Below are 17,758 nucleotides of genomic sequence, written 5' to 3' on the forward strand. Positions count from 1 at the left end.
GCCGGGCATCCCAAGTATCAAGGCGTAGTCATGTGCACTCATAACCTTGCCGACTGCAGCTCGTTGATCCTCGTTCATCTCGCCAAGCTGCGAAGGTGGCATCACCTGGGGCGGAGATGGTGCGCTGAAGGAAGGCTTTGTGCTGAAAATGACTTGCTGTCGCAGCTTCGTGTTGATCGGATGAGAAGACATCATTGTCACAAGATTGTCGCGCACCTGCGCTAATCCGTTGGAGAACTCGGACTTGTCCAAGCGATACCGCGTCTCTTGCTCCGGCTTAGTTGTTGCACTGTTGTCGTTGCCGACAGTCATGATTCCGCGGTAGGCCTGATTGCGTTGCTCGTCGAAGCCTGCCAATTTCTGCCTTGCGTGGCCCAGCTCGCGGTCAACGGCGACCGTGATATCACGTCTGCTTGCAGCAATGACATAACCGTTCGCCAGCGCCCATTGCCCGCGTTCGGAAGATACCACAACCGGTTCGCCGACGACAAGCTGGGTGCCTTCTGTGAACGATGATCCGATTTTTCGCTCCGCTCGTTGGAGGGTATACGTGAAGCGATTGATCTTACCGCCACTGCCCCCCACCTTGTCAGTCCCTGGTTCCGCGGATGCAGTAACAGCTGAGCTTCGAGTCTGAACGATCACAAGATTGCCGAAGCATCGACCCACTGCCTCGCGCCCCGCCGATGTCATGGTCCACAGCTCTGATCGATACCGGTTCGTCTCGCTTTCTTCGAGCGTGAGCAGCACGTCCCATTTCGTAAGCCACCCCCTCAGCGCGTTCGCCTCAGTCTGATCCTTTGCGGTCAACGGCAGATGGCCCGCTGCGTCGTGCCAGACCAAATTATGATTCTTCTTACCGTCGTCTATCATGCCTGCAGTGTTTGCTGTGCCGTTCTCGACAAGCGCGTGATAGGTGAAGCAAGACTGCCGAGCATAGCACCGTCCACAGACGTGCGGGTTCTTAAGCATAGGCGGCAGGCCAGACTCTTCAATCTCGCGAGATAGCTCCGCTTTTGCTTCCGCTACGTCGATGGACGCCTTCTTTGGGTGACTGGCGGAGTGGATATGCGCCGCGACGCGATTGCGCTGCTGCACCATTTGTCTTATTTCGATGCCAGAGGGTGCAATCCGCGACATTGCTGAGCCCTCCATGTAGTACAGTATACCTGCTTTGACGGCGACATTGTACCGATCGGAAAGTAGCAGCGTGTACAACGCCGTCTGCGCTCGATGCGCAGTCTTCTGCGTCACCTTGCCTGTCTTGACTTCGAAGGGCGCAATGAGCTTCTTGTCTGCCGCTCTCGGGTCGTCTCTTAGCGTACTGATGATGGTGGCATCGATATTGCCCTTGAGCCCATATCGAGGGGACCAGATGTGCTCCTCGATGGCAATCAGCTTGCTGATGCTCATCCATACTTTCTCGCCTTGGCGATCATCAACAATTGAAGCATCGGATGGCTCCCGAGCGACGAATGTCTTCGCCCAAGCGGAGAGTTCGCTCATTTTCGCGGTAATCTCTTCGGTGGCAAGAACATTATCGCTCATGCCAAGTTCCCACAAGCCTTCGACGTGGTCTTCCAAGGTCTTGTCAACAATGTTCGCGAGGAACTCTGCATCCCATTGGTTGGCCGAAAGCGCCTGTTCGAAAATCTCGTGCAGAATGCTCCCATATACAAGAGGTTTGCTTGTGTCACCAGTGGCCTTGATGCGGTCCTCCAGTACTGCTTTGCGGACGCAGTCGAAAGAGTTGGCAACGTATGTTGTGGATAGCATATGATCAGGATGAACGACGAGCAATGGGCTGCCTTCTTCGTCGCTAATGGTGATCTGCCCTGGCCATGTCGTAAGATGCGACAGAGCCGTGCCATGGTTCGGCACTTCGGCTATGTGGATAGTGTCGCCAACAGCGACGGCGCTCATGCTCCAGGAGCCGCGGAGTGTGATGGCAACGATCTTGCGTCTCCGTACGTCCTCCGCGATGAGCACTCTCTCTTCGCATTCGCAACCCTTGGCGTTCACATACTTTCCGGCAACGATTTGCTCGACCTTATACCGATTGAGGTTACCGTCGCCGGCATGCGCTACTGTCGACGCCTGGGATGACCTAGGTGTACTGCACCCCTTGCGTGGACTGCGATGCTTGCGCGGACTGCGTCGCTTACGTGGATAGATCTGGCATTGCATAAGCTACATACTCCGTAACGCTATAGTGCTGCTTGCAGTAAGACTTGCCCTGTATGCTTGTGTCGCGCTGAATTCAACCTGCGCCAGACTGTCTTCGTCAAGATCGCCCCCTCCGAACTCGTCGTCGTCGTCATCAAGCACGATCGCATGCCCGGCCGACATACCGCTGTTGGCTGTTAGTATTGTTTGTTGCAGTGGCGGGTCGGGATGAGGCGAGATCACGTCGAGTCGCCGTTCGCTCAGCGGCACCAGAGATGCTAGCTCATTGAGATCCTCCACGGTGAGTTCAAAAGCGTCACCGAACTCCTCAAGCTCGGGATGGACGGTGACCTTCGGTTGCGGCGGCGGCAATTCAGGAGGTGAAGGCTGCTTTACTGGATACTGTCTGCCTGTCCCGCTCAACGGCTTGGTTATGGAAGGACGCTTGAACGCCGGTAACGGCGCCTTGCTCTGTAGGTGCAAAGGTGCAGGAAGTACAACGTCAGTTGCCCCAGGCGCCGGCGGTATCGGCTTGTGTGCGGTGTCAGGACCGTCAAATGGCGGAAGCGGTGACTTTGCTGAGGGCTCATGCGCATGCTGCGTGCTTGTACTATTGTTGAGCCGGTACGGCGCGTGCTGCTGCTGTTTGACATGTGATGGGCTAATCTTGGTGGTCGCGGGTTCGTTGGCTTCAGTACTCGGTGATGGACCGGAGCTTGAAGGCGCGTCTGCAGATTCAACAGCCTTCGGAACCGTTTTTGCAAGCTTTTGCGTGGCAAGCGTCTCCTGGAGCTTCTCGACCATCTCCGCGACTTTGCTCCGTCCAGCTACGTCTGGATGCTGTGCTTCGTACCATATACCACTGTTCGTTGTTACGTCCGTCCGCCGTCGCTTAGTCTTACTACTAGGCCATTCGTTTCCGGTACTGGCCCATCGTCTGATTCCAGCGCTCTTGACCGGCGTTTCGATCGGTCTTGGCGAGTTGACCAGGTGGCTGAAGTCTGGCAATCTCGCTAAGCCTGCACTGTCGTTGCCATTGTCGTATCTTCGCCACAATGCAGCTATCGGGTCCATTTCTGGAGTCCGCTTCTCCCCTTGCGTGACACTGCATGCAAAGTACGTGGATCCTTCCTGCCGCTGCGATGATGTCGCTGGACACGATGGCGAAGAACTCTGTGCTCGCTTGCGCTTGCGGTTGGGCGTGTAGTTCGGTACCCAACCTAGCTGCTCTTCCGGCGACTCTTCCTCAATCTCAGGCTTGGCGCCATTCTCGTCAACATTCCCGATCAGGTCTTCCAGCGCCAAACGGGCGCTTGGTGTTGATGGAAAAGTGTGTGCATGCGGTAATTGGGGCGGTCTGCCTGCGTCGGTGGCCAATATTTGCGATGAACGCTTGGGCTCGGAGAACGAATCCTGCTTCAGTCGGACCCCAGCTGACAATTGGACAAGTTGCACCGGAGCTGGATGCGCATCTGTACCAGCTCTATCTTCGTCTGGCGGAATGCTGTCGTTGTTTGGCGGTTCGCTGCTCCCATTCTTTGGGTCTGGCTGGCCCGGTATGAATTGGAACGCCTTCAGCTTTGTCTTCGTCTGAGATGTTGCGGGGATCGGTGGCTTCGCCACTGGAATATTAGGACTGATAGTACCCAAGGTCTGTCTATCATCTCTCCGTTGATGCCATATGGGAGGCTTTCGCTGTAAACGTGTGTTAGTTCGTGATGGGTCTTTGTACCTAGCCTCGACTAACCTTTGGAACGTTACCATCCTCAAAGAAGCTTTTGGTACGTACTGACATGGCAGTATCTGCTATCGCCCTTGTGAGCAACACATTGCGGAGCGTCTGATGGTGTAAGAGATACTTTCACTTGCCAATGCCAGCAACACACTGTTTGTGGGGAAGATGAAGACGCGACGCGAACGCTTCAACCATGTCATAAGTCGTAGTTGGAACGGTTCGTGGCAAAATTTCAGGCCTACTCTGCTCCATCGCTCCTCCTGCTCATCACTCCATAGAAGTACGACAACTATTTACATTCCTGTCCAGCGACAAAAGAACCAGACTGAGCACAGGATGTTCTACCTCAACAGCCGGATGAGGGGCCCTTGAATGTTAAAAGACTTACTATGTCGGAATGAAAGCTGGGACTATGCAGCGGTCACTACAGCTTTGTCCATCTGGTCTACAATGCATAAGATTACCATAGACGCATGTGCGGTTTACAGCAACCAATTGCTCTATGCTTTCCGTAGCCTCCTCGCTACTGACGTCAACTTTACGGATCCTAAGCCCGTCCCCTAAGCCATTCTATGCTTCGCCGAGATAGAACAGTCTGGGATACGCCTCCATGTCCCCGAACGTGCAGAACTCTAGCCGGCCAAGCTCGAACGTCAATCCATCTGTCGAAGGAAGTGTGGCCTGCATGGTCTGAAAACTTTGCTTATCTTCGCCCGCCAGAGGAAGAAGCAGGTAAGCAACCGTAACATGGAAGCCATAAACATCATGATTCGAAGCTTTGAAGCCCAGCGTATCAGCCAGCCTATCCCGCAGACTCCTAAGCCGCCGGTCCTCCTCTGGCGTGGCTCCTTGTACCGCGATACCCATGCCGCCGTGTCTACGCTCGAGTCCGCACGTACGCATTCGAAATGGTGGCTGCAAACCCTCTGATACGAGCTGCTGGCCGAGAGTGCGTAACTTCTGGGCAAAATTGGCAGTCACTTCCGCAAGAGACATCTTCTCCAGACTGGAAGGCCATGCGTTGGGCTCGTGTTCGATGTCCCGGACCCCGTCGAAGACAGTCATATGCCACGATGCCGGAGGAACGCAGTGAACGTACCGAGAGAGCTCCGGATGGCTGGTATACGCATCGTAGACCGCCTGAAGTCTAGGTATGATGGGGGAGTCGGTGGGGATGTGGCAAAGTATCGTGTTACCCGGGAATGACTGGACAACGCCTTCGCTAGTGTACTTGTCTGGGACGCCTATTGGTAGAATAGCATCAGAGGAAGCAGACATCGGACCGTCAAACCAGGCAGTGGAGACTCGGACGAATTAGTGATCAAACTTGCGCTATGCCCGTTCTCAAGCAAGCGTGTTGCGACTGCAAAGACAGAGAGGTCGAAATAGGCGGATGCAACCTTAGCATATATATAACGATCCTTTGGCTGCTTTGACCTCAATGCTTGACGTCCACGGTGACAACGTTAAGCAACGCAGTCAACCGAGAAGGGCGACGCTAAGGCGTTTTTGCACCAGGGGTGCACCCGAAGGCGTACTGTAGTGCAGAATATGTGGGCTCAACAGTCGCATTGCGCCGCAACGTGCTCGAAGATACCCCAACATATGGTCCAGACGCGTCGATATAGCCATTTTACTGACAGGGTCGGGACTCATGCGATTTCGGCGGACGAGCAACAAAACTGCAGCCTTGCAGACATGTAGTGCAGACCTCGGCTGCCTCAGGCTTGGTTGTGACTCCAACTCCACCTCGTCTAGCCTTGCTGCACGGCATAAACATAGTGTTACAATGATCAGAATCAACCGTCTTACAGGCTTCCCGTCTGCGATCGTGTAATCCATACCAGTATCTCAAATACCGTCCGACCGTCTTTCATATCTACAGAAATCTCCCGTATAGATCTCTCCACTGCTCGCATGTAATAGCTTACAGCTGCTTGTCTTCGGATATTTTACTGGCCCGGCGACCACAACAGCTTCCACATAGTGGTACCGCTAGATCTAGCATCCCACCATTAGGCCCCGGGCATGGCCACCACCAGGCTGGACCTCCTACCAGGGGAGCTCATCGCTCATATTGCGGCCAGAGCTGACGCATTTACGGTCGTCCAGCTGTCTGAGACATGCAGAGCAACACGTAAGGCCTGCTGGAACTGTGTCGTGCTACGAGAGGTTCTGCAATCATCTGGATCGCTTGACCAGAAGTCAGAGACCCTGAGACTTGTTGAAGCGACTGCTGGTAAAGAGGTCAATATCTGGGCTCGATATGCTCTAGCCGACCAGCAAGCCAGTAAGCTCGCCAAAGTCGAGTGCCCACTCGAGACACCTCCAGCCTTCATAGACTGGCTACCGGAACTCCTTGTAGTCAAGCATTCGTTCGTGAAGCACCAGTGCTGGTCCCGCTTTCTCCGTGACGGACCAACTCAACTTACTCGGCAGGTCTTCTGCCAAGCTATTGCAATTCTCTCATCGTCGGAAGATATGCCCCAACTCGCCAGAAGCCTGGCGATGCAAGAAGACCCTATTCTGACTAGGAAGTACGAGGGACCGAAAACATTCCTATGGGTGCTATGCTCCGTCGCGCTAATTGCTCGTACCGCTGTACGCAATCGCGAAGCGGCGTGGCCATACAATGCTGCCGCGCAGGTACCGCACATTGCGCCTCCCAAAGCAGCGCAGATTCCGCTTGACCTCCATGTAAACCCGCCGTTGCCGTTCGCCGAGCCAGGCAGCTGGAATAATTGGTACAAAGCCTACAACCTGGCCAACCTCCACGACCAGAACTACTTTACCTCGAGTGCCTGGTGTGGGTACTACACCCACTTCGGGATGCAAGCTCGCTATCAAGACCCACCGATGCTCAATATCCGTTTCCAGACTCCTCAGATTCAGCTTGAAGGTGAAAGTCATGTGCGGAGCCATATCATTGCGCCTGGCTGTCACGACGGCGTCGGCGCCTTCACCATCCACAATGTTCGCATCCTCGAGACCGAGTATGGGGAAGTAGTGTTTCGCGCACTAAAGGCGTACACGAACAATTGGTCTTCATGGCACTGGGACTTGCGCGTGACGCCCTTCGGGCTGCTTGGCTTCTGGGGCACGAATACGAATTCGATCCGAAGCGGCTTTGAATCCGACCCAGGTTTCGGTATCAATAGGATGGGGATGGTGTGGCTGTGGAAGGAGGAGTGGACTAGGTGATACAACGCTGATCATGATACTTCAGCTTCGGCTTTTGGACACTCGCTGGGCTCTGAGAGATGTAGAACGAGAACGACATCATGCAAGATGTCCTCGCCGTTTGTCCAAAATTATGGCTTTGAGATGACAGATTTGAGCATAACGTTGCGAATCAACTCGCGGCACGACGGACCCTGGTTCTCAAAAAGTGCCTACTGCTCGTGAATCATGGCTTGTGACTTTATACGCCATATAGTACGGTGGAAAGGAGAGCACTATTTCACCTATCATCCAAATCATGGTGTAGTGGCGTTGTTAGCGCACCGGGGTCTCCATGTTCGTCAGCAAAGAAGGTTTCGTCTACCTCCCACCTACCTTCGAGTGCAGAGTCACACGGAGTCCGCCAAACAGATGTGCGTTGTGGCACAGCACCAAGACATATAATTCAGTCTTGCTCCGATGCATCGCATGCCGGCGCTACAGGGTATACGATCAGCGATGACGAGGTTCTCGTGTGCGTTGCAGACTTTCCACAACGGCTATCGTGAGCGTTGTTTCTAGCCGATGGGTTAGCCGGTGTTCAAGCCCTATTAGTGCTGTGACAGTGCGCGAACGTTACGCTAGCCTGTTCCTTGCGAAGCCGCAGGAACAAGGTCACGTCCAATCATGAGAGGAGGCACCGCGGTTTGGGTCGAATATGAACGGGTCACTTTTCTCTCTCCCGGCCCCAACGTGAAGATGAAGGATGACACCTCCCCTTGACGTTGCGGCAACAGAGTGGCATTCGCGTCACCAAGCATGCTGAGTGGTCTCAGGCTGGCGTGCGACCCCTGTCCAGCCCTAGATGCGCACGGCGCGAACAGCAAATTGGCTGGTCATCTCGTCTCACTGGCGTACACGACTCACGCATCCCCGGAACCCAGGATCATCGGTGGCACAGAGCGCGCTGCAAGCTAGCCGTGAGGTAGTGCAGCTGCTGTACGCGGGAGACGCTGCACGAGGCCGCTTACGGTGAGCTTTTAGCCCAGCATGGCGGGCGACTACGAAGCCGAGTTCGAGTATATCGACGGCGCGCTCCCGCCAAAGGAGCGCATGACCGCGTATGAGTTTCTGCGGCAAGCAGAGAAGCCGTTGCCCTCCATTCCATCTCCGACGCTCACAAACCCTGAGATGGTACTACCAGCAGTCATGGAGTTTTCGGCGCTGCCTTCCCCACCACGAAGCGTGAGAAGGCCGCCGAGCCCGAGTTACCTGCGAAAGACGGCGAGTTCAGAATCCAATGGCCGGTCGGTAGCGCCAAAGAAGGAGAAACGAGGCCTGATGAGTCGGAAGATGATGCTGTTGCGCAGTCGAACAGGCAGTGGGCTCGCCGCCAACACTAGCCAGCAACAGCACGCTTCGCCCAGCATTCCTTCCGACTCGGACATGGGATCGACCTACAACCCCGCCTATGCGTCCTCGCCCACGCTAATGGATGTCGGAAACCTTGCGCCTGCCCGAACATCAGAGGAGCGACGAACAAGCACTGCCAGCTCGTTCAATAGCGAGGAGTTTGCGGGCATTCCCAGCTTTCTGGCCAGATACGGCACTCCGGACGGGGCGTCAACTGACGACGACACCATGGACAGCGTTGACAGCTCCGTGCCAAGGAAGTATGGCTATAGCGTAAGTATAGCAGGAGGCCTGGATGCGCATAGGAAGCAGCAGGAGGAAGAGGAGCATAACTCGGCGATATTGAGCAAGCGTGCCGAGCAGATTCTTGCAAATGCTAAGAAGCGGTTAAATGTAAGTCGGGACATCACAGCGCGTGCATGATGATGGGGGTGTGTACCTAACCGTTCTGCAGCTCATGGAGGGCAATCTGCGAGGTGCGAGAGATCTGGTAGCCGCGCCATTGACAGCCGCCAATCTCAAGCGCGCGGCTTCCTTGGGCTCGTCTTACCATTCAACCAGTCTCGTCTCAACCGGTCGCCCTTACAACTCGTACAGCCAGCAGCCTACACGCATCTTGCACTCCCAAGCAAGCTCGCCAACAATGGGCTACACTTACGCCAACCATGCACGTGGTTTCGGCGAGGCCGCACTACCGGAAAGGCCGCAGACCGCACTCGGGAGATCGAGCAACGACATCGCGAGACACGCTCAAGTACCCGTGCGAGCGAACGATGCCCCATGGACGAGCAGTCTGCGAGGTAGTCGAAGCTACGACTCGCTCGGCACGAACAGCATGCCTGTGCGCGGTAGTCCCTTGCTTGCGAAAGGCTCGCCCGACTCGAACCTCGAGCCGCTACCAGAAGACGACGGTTCCCAACAGGCGCAATCAGCACGCAACAGTGCCATCGAGGACGAACAGACTGCTGGACTGGGTCTCTTCCAACCGGCCTCACGGACCGACGATCTGCGCGAGCAGATGAGCAGCTTGAAAGGAAAGATCTCGACCCTAAAAGAGCGAGCGCGCGAAGATAGCCTTCGACGACAGAGCTTGCAGAATCTCCGGACGTCTTCTCCGTTCACGAACGCCACCTCTAGCCCACCGGAGTTCTTCTACACGCAATCGCAGAACTATGGCAGTCCCGTGCTTGACACGAATGCCGGGGTTGGGCGGACCTCGAATCCCAATAGTCCTGCCACGCCGGTGTCGATGCAGAAGTTTTGGAGTGTGCAGCCTGTTGTGCTTAGGACTGGGAATGCGTTTGCGGAGCAGGCAGCGGCGGCGCAGAAGGCGAGGGAGTTGCAGCAGCAGCAGCAGCAGCAGCAACAACAACAAGAACCCCAGCAACCCGTACAGGAAATATGGCAGCAGCAGCAAGACAACCTCGCTCCAAGCTTTCCGGAGCGTACGGCTTCCATGAAGGGCAAGCGGAAGCCCGTTGCCGAAACACTGACAACGGCCAACATCTCGCACAAACGTACGCCAAGTGGCACCGCCATTATCGCCCCTGCTTCAAGCCGGTACTCACACCACCAAGACCTGCCGAGCGTGGATATGCCAGGCGCCTACGCCCCCTCAGAGGCGGAAGACCGAGTGGAGTACGAAGACTACGACGTCTCACCGCTTCCATCCGACGAAGACGTGACGCCAGACTACAACCACAACGTGTCAGAAGAAGAAGAAGAAGGTAGTGTCTACGAAGACGCGGCATATAACCAGCCGCCCGTTGTTGCACACGAAGACCGAGACGACGCGTTCGACTACGAACATTTCTTCCTGCATAGCGCAATGGGCAGCTATAGCAACGGGGTTGACCGTCGCCATTCCATCTCAAGCGAGGACTCCGTCTCCTCTACGGAAACGGCTCGCGGTCCCGCCGCCGAAATCCGCGAAGACGAAGACAACCAATTCGATCCGAACTCCGCCATCTACCCGCCACCAACGCCTCAAACCCCCGAACGACTGAAGGAAATCGAGCGAAACCTCCACCGTCGCACTACATCAAACGACAGCATAAGCACCCTCGCCACCTTCGCAACCGCAACCGAAGGACTCGAATCCTCGCCAGCCGAGCGCTCGCGACAGGCGACGGCAAAGGAATGGCCGATCCCGCCTCCCTCCCCTCAACCTCGCTCCCACCCGAACAGCCGACCCACCTCACGCCCGGGTACAGCTATTCCCCACAAGCGCCACACCCCCGAATCCAACCGGGACAGCGGCTCCGACCGCGCGGACTCCGGCGTGGGGTTGACGAACGGCTACACCCACACTCACGACAATGCCCACGCGAACGCGACGACCAAGCGGCTCCCGAGCGCACTAACCCCGCGCTCTCCACCACCACCACCACCACCACCAGCCAATACCGCTACCACTACCACTACCACTACTCCGTCCGCGGCAAGACTGGCGACCCCGCCCACGTCACCCCGATTAGGCGATCCGGTGACGATAGCCGTGAACGCGTTACTGGATCCGGGGGGCAGGGCGCTGGGGTTGAAGGATAAGGCCGTGCTGTTTGGGGTGGTGGAGAGTTTGAGGAGGGTGGTGCTGAGGTTGCAGGATGGGTTGGAGGCAGCGCAGGAGGAAGGGGAGGGAGTGGCGGAGGGGTTGGGGTTGGGGTTGGCGGGGGTGAGGGGGAGGTTGGAGGGGGCTAGGCGGTGTTTGGATGGGGTTGGTGAGTTGTGAGTGAGTGAGTGAGCGAGTGAGTGAATTTGGTTTGGGGTGGGTTTGGTCTGGTTGATAGGAGGGGGTTGAGTAGGGTGTGAGGTGTTCATGGTGGGTAGCGCCTATACGGGCGAGGGTGCTTGTGTATACACTACATCACCGAAGTCGGCCCTGCGGCTCAGAGAACAGCGATGAACCACGGCTCTTGTCTTGTCGTAAATCATGCTTCTATCTTGCAAGCGTCTCACCGCCCATTGCCTTCGCTCATACTCCGTGCTAACGTCAACATCAACTCGACCACCCCGCCGCGCTGTCGTCACCACACCCACACGCATCATCATGGATGAAATCCTGCAACCGCTTGAAGCCCTCACTAAAATCATAATCCAAATGATCCGCATGCCGTAAGCTACCGCCGAAGAACAAACTCGGCGCCTGCTCCACCTGCCCGACGGTGCTACTCCCCGGAAACGGCAGTCCGCAGGCCGGCTGCTCGGACCTCCCGCACTCCTCCACCGCGCCCACGCACGCGGGGAGGTGACAGTGGTCGAGGGCGGAGCAGTGCTCGAAATCGCAATCGCCCCAGTCGCACTCGGGCGCGTCGCAGTCCGGTAGGTCGCAGGGGTAGTCTTGCTCGCAGAGCGGGGTGTGGCAGGCTTCCGGGACGGGGCAGGGGGGGAGGTTGCAAGCGTCGTTGCTGCAGGGGGGGGAGTCGCAGGGGGAGGAGACGCTGGGGCAGGGGATGCGGGCGTCTTCGCGGCACTCTGCATCGAAGCAGGGGCGGCTCAGGCAGTCGGATTCCGGTATCGGGCCGTAGTGGGGTAGGGTGGTGTCGAAGTGGTTGTGGTTGTGGTGGGCCATGAAGTGTGGGAGTGGCAGTTGTGGGGTTGAGGTCATGATAGGTGTGGCTATGGAGGGGGATGTGCTGCTGGAGGTGCTCGTGTCGCAGGTTGATGCTCGTCTGCTGTGCGGCTTTTTGAAAGCGGGCCGCTTGTGGATGGCTTTATGCTTGGAGAGGTTCGAACTATCCGCGAAACCTTTGTGGCAGATGTCGCAGATGTATGGTTTCGTTCCCTTGTGCGTGTTCATGTGCGAGGTCAGGGCTGTTTTGACGGCGAAACCTTTGCCGCAGACGGGACAGATGTGCTCCTTGGTGCGGGTATGTGTGGTCTCGTGGTTCTTCAGTTGCTCCTTTGTAACGAAGGCTCGTTCGCAGCCCGGGTACTGACATGCGTGAGGCTTGTGGCCGGTATGACTGTGGATGTGTCGGGTGAGTTTGGGCTTGTTGCCGAAGGATTCAGGCTTGCTGCAGCCTCGCCAGTGGCAGTGGTAGTCCCCGCTGGCTTGGCCGTTCCAATGGCGTCCGGCATGGTACTCGGCGACGTGCTTGTCGAGGTCTTCGGCGCTGGCGAAGTGGTAGCTGCATGCGTATCCCTCACTCTCCCACTGACAGCAGTGCCTGCCGGCACAGAAGGAAGGCTCGCCGGCTAAACGCTTGTGGACGTGAGGACTGTGTTGGCTGTGGTCTGGTATGGGAGCGTAGCCATTTGGGGGGTAGTAAGGCTGCATGTGTGGAAAATGATCTGACATTGTTGTTGCACCAACAGCCATCCCGTCGGACTTTGCCGGGGGTGTAGGGACGAGTGTGCGAGTTCACATTTCTGTCCGTCCCGCTTTGCGCAATGGAAGCGAGCGTTCACACTCCGATGCACACCTTGATGGACGCTAATCCGCACCTGCCTGCCAAGACTCTGGACCCCGCAGAAGCATGGCAGCACATGCCACTCGACCCCCACGTGAGAGCGAGATACTCCAATTGAGCCGCAGGTCTCTGGGCGCGCAGTCTGGGCGGGTGGGTATCATCTCATACCTTCTGAAATCTACCGCCTAGCCAGCAGTAACATCGTACGCTCCGTATATCCATTGCTGTGAAAGATGCGTCTCCGTATCCTATAGCGTACTGCCGCGCATCCTCCACCTCTTCAATATCACCTAAGCATACCTCATTACACCAACCATGGGCAACTGCTTCGGCAAACCAGACAACAACTTCAAAGGCGATGGCAACACGCTCGCCTCCCGGCCAACCAACGCGCCAGCACAATCAGGTAACGCAGCTGCCGCAGCGCCGCCGACAAAGATAAGCGCACCACAAGGCGGACGAACATTGGGCAAGAACCCGCAAGCGCCCGAAGACTCGCGCAGCCCCAAGGAGGCTGCTGCAAAGGCGGCAGAGGTGCGTAGTCTCTCATCATCATCAACTTCCACAAGCATCACGGTGGACGGAAAGCAAGCAAGCGCACACCCACGCCCACGCGGTGGCAGAATGGTCGCGACGGTCTGGCTGTGAGCTGTAGCCCAGCATCAAGCGGCTCATCGCCCATATGACACTCATACGGCTGCGGCTGAGATGAATAAGCCTCGCTGACACTACTGGTCGGCAGGAACGAGCCAAAGCCGCGGCGGGAGGCAAGGGCAAGCTTGGTAGGCAACTGGACGCTCAGAGGGGACAGTCGCAAGCCGGGACGCTGGCGCAGACGGCGCGCGATAACGTCGCGGCGAGGGATGCGGATGCGGCGGCGCAGGCGAGGAGCTATAACTGAGCGCGTGAAATACTGTATCCCGCAAACAGGTTGGGCGTGAGTGCAGATGTGAGGGTGGAGGGATGTTGAGATGTCCAAGCAAACGGGAGTGCTGCTGAAGTAGATGATGCAGAGAGCGTGCGGTGCAGCATGATGGGATCTTAACATCTTAACATTTGTGGTTGCGGGACTCTCCACATGGACCGTTCGAACGTCGTCGACTCACACGTAGTCTATTGTGCATAGAAGAAGCGTGGCTTGTTAGGGCTGAAGACTGGCGCAAACGGCTCGATTGGTCCAAGCTCCCCTCGGCCAAGAAGGAGCGAGCAGCCAGCCAGCCTCCCGGGCCCTCCCCTCGCGTTTCAGCGCACCTCACGCGAGCTCCTGCCCCGTCAACATCGCCCACCCGTACACCCTCACTCTACCATATACTACTGCCAGACTACAACAAAGTGTTGTCGCATACACCATCCGAGCACATTAACCGTACAACACCGCCCAACATGTTCGGCCGCCGGGTGGCAGTGCTACTGCACACCCGACCCTCCGCCAACCTTCCCGTGACCACCCCACCGCCGTGTCAATACGAGCTAGCACTCCGGCCGTCGACAAAGCAGACAGTCAGGACATACGCGACACCAAGCCGACCCCGTAGCGTCGTGGGCGAACCCTCCAAAACCATCCGGCGCGCCGTCAAACGCGCCGCACCGAAAGCGACATCATCCGACTCCCCCGCCAAGCAAAAAGTCGAGGCGAAGAAGGAAAGCGCCGCTGCGAAGAAGAAGACGACGTCAGAACCAAACGCAAAACCCAAAGCCAAAGCGAAAGCGACCGCCAAGCCCAAACCAAAACCAAAGAAGGTGTTAACCGACAAGCAAAAGGCCGCGCAAAAGGTCAAGCTGGAGAAACTCAAGATCGTCGAGCTCAAGAAGGCCGCGCTTGATCCACCGAGCCATCGCTTCAACACGACCGCTTACCGCGCGTTTTATGCGGATCACGTCGCCAAGCTGATGAAGGAGCGGCGGAGCGAGGAGGTGGCGCAGACGATCCGCGGAGGGGCGCCGATGAAGGAGTGTGCGGGGTTGTGGAGGGAGATTTCCGCTGCTGATCGGGAGGTACGTTCTCCCATCCTACCAAAACGACGAAACGCCGGGTCGAAGTTCTATATACATACATGAGAAGCAATCGCTAATACGTTACGGCGTGTTACAGCACTGGAACCACATAGCCCACACCGACCGCGAATCCAAACAAGCCGCCTACAAACGGTGGGTGGACGCGCACGCGCCGGAAGAAATCGACGCGGCCAACAAAGCGCGCGCCCAACTCCGCAGGCTGTTACCCAAGCAGAAGTCGAAGTGGCCGAAACTGCCCGACGAGCGCCGCGCCAAGCAGCCGCTGAGCGCGTTCGTGCAGTTCACGGTGAACCGGAACGCGAGTGGCGACTTCAAGCACATTGCCCTGCCGGAGCGGGCGAAGTTGATTGCGGAGGAGTGGAGGGGGTTGAGTGGGGGGGAGAAGGAGGTAAGTCTTTGCAAATTCCATCGCGCTCCTACCACCCGGTACTATTATGCATGTGGGGACATCAATAACTGATTGTGTGGATTGTAGAAGTATCAGAGTCTGCAGAAGGAGGATGCGAAGCGGTATCAGGATGAGTATAGTAGTACGTACGGACACCCGCCACCGAGCTTCCACGAGCACGAGCAACCGCGGGCGGCTGCTGCTGCGGCGGCGTAGACGATCTATCCTCATCATATCTGAGAATATCTGGAACGTTCTGCGCGCCAGTGTCCATGTCGACGGTCTTGGAGTTGTGTTGACACGCTTGTATCTTGCCTGGAATGGCTCCGTGAGGCTGGCTGACTGGCTGGCCTCTTTTTTTTCTTCGCGCGGGCAAGGGGAAATGGCAAGGCGCATTGGAGGCTCGATGTACGAACGCGAAGGAGAGGGAGAGAGAAGCGCAAAGGAGTCCCGGCGAGCTGTGGCGCAGTACGGTGGTGTTGGGACTGTAGGAACGCTAACGGCTGTGCATGTCACCCTTATTCTGACTTCATGTTGCTTCTGTCGATACCGTCGAGCTCACATAATCCCGCCAGAACGCACTACATCTCAATCGCACCTTGATTCCGCAGACCGCTCCCTAAACCCCTCGAAATACCTTTTCCGAAACGCATTGAGATTGTTCGCCGTCGTCTTCACCTCAGGCCCAATTTCAGCCTCCGACAAAACCGACCTTCTCGCGCGATACGCCAGCAACGCATCCGCATCCACCTCCCCGTCCGCGCACCGCGCATACGTGAGCAAGCGACGGGACCATTTGTTGAAATCCTGCGTGCACTCGCTCACCAACCTCAGCGCCGGATGCCGCGGAATCTCATACTCGGCTTCCTCCCCCTTTTTCTCCTCCCCCGCCACCTCCTCCGCAGCACCTCCAACCCCGCCCACCCCTCCGGCCCCGCCATCCGTCCCGTCTGCGACAGCGCCAGCAACAGGCATCCACATACACAACCTCCCCCCCTCCACCAACCCCTCCGCCGCAAAACTCAGCACATCATCCAACATCCGCTCGAAACGATACCCTTTCTTCGGCGGGATATAATTCGCACCCAAATGCGCCGGCGTGCCGTCGGAGAGGTACACGACCTCCTTCAACGCCACGCGCGTGCTACCCAGGACTTTCAGTCCCTCGCGGACGCCGTAAGGGGGGTCACATATGATGCCGTCGAGGGTACGTGTGTGGCGCAGGGGCGTGTTGGTCAGATCCGCGACGAAGCCGCCTAGGTAGTTGGATGCGGTGGCGTATTGTTCGAAGTTGGCTTTGACGCTGCGAGCGCCTTGCCCCCGGATGGAACGACCGTCCAGATCGCTGCCGAAGACCGTCGCGCCGAAATGGGCGCACGCGAGGGGAAAGGAGCCCGTGCCCATGAAGGGGTCGTAGATCAGTTTCCCCGCTGCGGCTTGGGCGAGGTTGGCGGTGACGAGGGAGAGTTCGGCGTCCATGGAGGTCGTGGCGATGTAGGTGCGTTTCTTGAGGTTGTATTTCACAAGTGCTTGTTTGCGCCCGCTTGCGCCGACCAAGCGGCCGAAGTAGAGACGGTGCGGCGTCGGGGCGTCGAGGCGCGATTCCTCGAAGACGGTGAAGTGGTTGGCCGGGTTGCGCATGGCGATGGGGCCGGTGAAGGACATGTAGGCGAAGGATTCGATGAGGGTGTGTTGGGAGGCGAGGGGCCGGCTGGAGTGGTAGGAGTCGATGGTGAAGCGGAAGGAGGTGTGTTGGTAGGCGGGCCATTGGGCGGAGGTGAGGGCGCGGATGGAGGTGTGCAGGGTGGGGTAGTCCGGGCCGGTGCCCCAGAGTTCGTGGATGGAGGTGGCGAGGATGGAGCGGGCGATGAGGGTGCGGGCGGCGGAGGTGGTCTCGCCGGTGGGTCCTGTGAAGCGGATGATGGCGAAGGGGGCCTGGTGGGTTGTGAGCTGGGTAGTATAGTGGGAGGGGGAGCAAGAGGCGAAGGACGAGATGGATAGGAAAGGTATGGCATACCCAAGCCCGGCGTTGAGTTTTGGGCTGTTGATGACGACTGTCTACCGACCTACCTCGCCCCTCGCCTCGAGAAGCTACATGTACATACATCTGCGGAGTAGTGCAGCCATTGCATCTGCAAGCCTTCGAGATCCGCGATGGCATCGGTCTCAGCTTGGCGGAAGGACTCGTGCATCTGCACGAAGCGTATGAGGTAGTCCATCTCGACAAGGAACACTTTTATATGGCATTCTTGTCCGCGATTTCGACAACCCAAGACCGCATACGTTAGACAAGAATCGAGGGAGTATCAATCATGCACACTTCCAAGGGGAGTGGCTCGGAGAACAACGGTACTGGCATGAGTCAGCAGATGATCTTGTGGTCGATGGATTAAGGTGGCGATGCATATTTTGTGCGGTCGAGGTGCGACCGAGAGATGGCGGCGATTGGCTGTCGACGAGACGACGCTAGCC

At 57.3% G+C, this 17,758-nt stretch overlaps 7 protein-coding genes across 7 annotated transcripts; 3 read left to right on the forward strand and 4 right to left on the reverse strand.

Moving 5' to 3' along the window:
- Positions 1–4,135: 4,135 nt before the first annotated feature.
- On the reverse strand, positions 4,136–5,553 carry BAUCODRAFT_29427 (uncharacterized protein). The gene has a single exon (XM_007674041.1). The coding sequence runs from the start codon at positions 5,177–5,179 to the stop codon at positions 4,472–4,474; it is 708 nt and encodes a 235-aa protein (XP_007672231.1). The 5' UTR covers positions 5,180–5,553; the 3' UTR covers positions 4,136–4,471.
- A 52-nt stretch (positions 5,554–5,605) lies between these two features.
- BAUCODRAFT_29429 (uncharacterized protein) lies at positions 5,606–7,357 on the forward strand. Its single transcript, XM_007674042.1, has one exon. It carries the CDS (start codon positions 5,930–5,932, stop codon positions 7,100–7,102), a length of 1,173 nt encoding a protein of 390 aa, XP_007672232.1. The 5' UTR covers positions 5,606–5,929; the 3' UTR covers positions 7,103–7,357.
- A 490-nt stretch (positions 7,358–7,847) lies between these two features.
- Positions 7,848–11,335, forward strand: BAUCODRAFT_193874 (uncharacterized protein). Its single transcript, XM_007674043.1, has 2 exons — positions 7,848–8,866; positions 8,928–11,335. The coding sequence occupies exons 1-2, from the start codon at positions 8,111–8,113 to the stop codon at positions 11,199–11,201; spliced, it is 3,030 nt and encodes a 1,009-aa protein (XP_007672233.1). The 5' UTR covers positions 7,848–8,110; the 3' UTR covers positions 11,202–11,335.
- An 847-nt stretch (positions 11,336–12,182) lies between these two features.
- BAUCODRAFT_42039 (uncharacterized protein) lies at positions 12,183–12,512 on the reverse strand (the record flags this gene model as incomplete). The annotated part of the gene is made up of 1 exon (XM_007674044.1): positions 12,183–12,512. A coding segment is annotated over one exon (330 nt), but the record flags the coding sequence as incomplete, so codon positions are not given.
- An 819-nt stretch (positions 12,513–13,331) lies between these two features.
- BAUCODRAFT_29432 (uncharacterized protein) lies at positions 13,332–14,130 on the reverse strand. The gene has a single exon (XM_007674045.1). It carries the CDS (start codon positions 13,928–13,930, stop codon positions 13,454–13,456), a length of 477 nt encoding a protein of 158 aa, XP_007672235.1. The 5' UTR covers positions 13,931–14,130; the 3' UTR covers positions 13,332–13,453.
- Positions 14,099–15,688, forward strand: BAUCODRAFT_193877 (uncharacterized protein). The gene is made up of 3 exons (XM_007674046.1): positions 14,099–14,877; positions 14,975–15,286; positions 15,374–15,688. The coding sequence occupies exons 1-3, from the start codon at positions 14,266–14,268 to the stop codon at positions 15,500–15,502; spliced, it is 1,053 nt and encodes a 350-aa protein (XP_007672236.1). The 5' UTR covers positions 14,099–14,265; the 3' UTR covers positions 15,503–15,688.
- A 186-nt stretch (positions 15,689–15,874) lies between these two features.
- BAUCODRAFT_61919 (uncharacterized protein) lies at positions 15,875–17,505 on the reverse strand (the record flags this gene model as incomplete). Its single annotated transcript, XM_007674047.1, has 3 exons — positions 15,875–16,159; positions 16,244–17,221; positions 17,392–17,505. 3 exons carry the CDS (start codon positions 17,503–17,505, stop codon positions 15,875–15,877), a joined length of 1,377 nt encoding a protein of 458 aa, XP_007672237.1.
- Positions 17,506–17,758: the final 253 nt, after the last annotated feature.

This window comes from Baudoinia panamericana (genome assembly GCF_000338955.1).
Source record: "Baudoinia panamericana UAMH 10762 unplaced genomic scaffold BAUCOscaffold_1, whole genome shotgun sequence".
In the NCBI taxonomy this organism is placed as follows: domain Eukaryota; kingdom Fungi; phylum Ascomycota; class Dothideomycetes; order Mycosphaerellales; family Teratosphaeriaceae; genus Baudoinia; species Baudoinia panamericana.

Bases quoted from the DNA above. Each gene is read 5' to 3' on its own strand.
- BAUCODRAFT_193877 (XM_007674046.1), top strand. From the start codon at position 14,266: ATGTTCGGCCGCCGGGTGGCAGTGCTACTGCACACCCGACCCTCCGCC. The intron at 14,878-14,974 runs GTACGTTCTCCC...GGCGTGTTACAG, and splicing joins TTTCCGCTGCTGATCGGGAG to CACTGGAACCACATAGCCCA. The intron at 15,287-15,373 runs GTAAGTCTTTGC...TGTGGATTGTAG, and splicing joins TGAGTGGGGGGGAGAAGGAG to AAGTATCAGAGTCTGCAGAA.
- BAUCODRAFT_29432 (XM_007674045.1), bottom strand. From the start codon at position 13,930: ATGTTAAGATCCCATCATGCTGCACCGCACGCTCTCTGCATCATCTAC.
- BAUCODRAFT_29427 (XM_007674041.1), bottom strand. From the start codon at position 5,179: ATGTCTGCTTCCTCTGATGCTATTCTACCAATAGGCGTCCCAGACAAG.
- BAUCODRAFT_193874 (XM_007674043.1), top strand. From the start codon at position 8,111: ATGGCGGGCGACTACGAAGCCGAGTTCGAGTATATCGACGGCGCGCTC. The intron at 8,867-8,927 runs GTAAGTCGGGAC...ACCGTTCTGCAG, and splicing joins ATGCTAAGAAGCGGTTAAAT to CTCATGGAGGGCAATCTGCG.
- BAUCODRAFT_29429 (XM_007674042.1), top strand. From the start codon at position 5,930: ATGGCCACCACCAGGCTGGACCTCCTACCAGGGGAGCTCATCGCTCAT.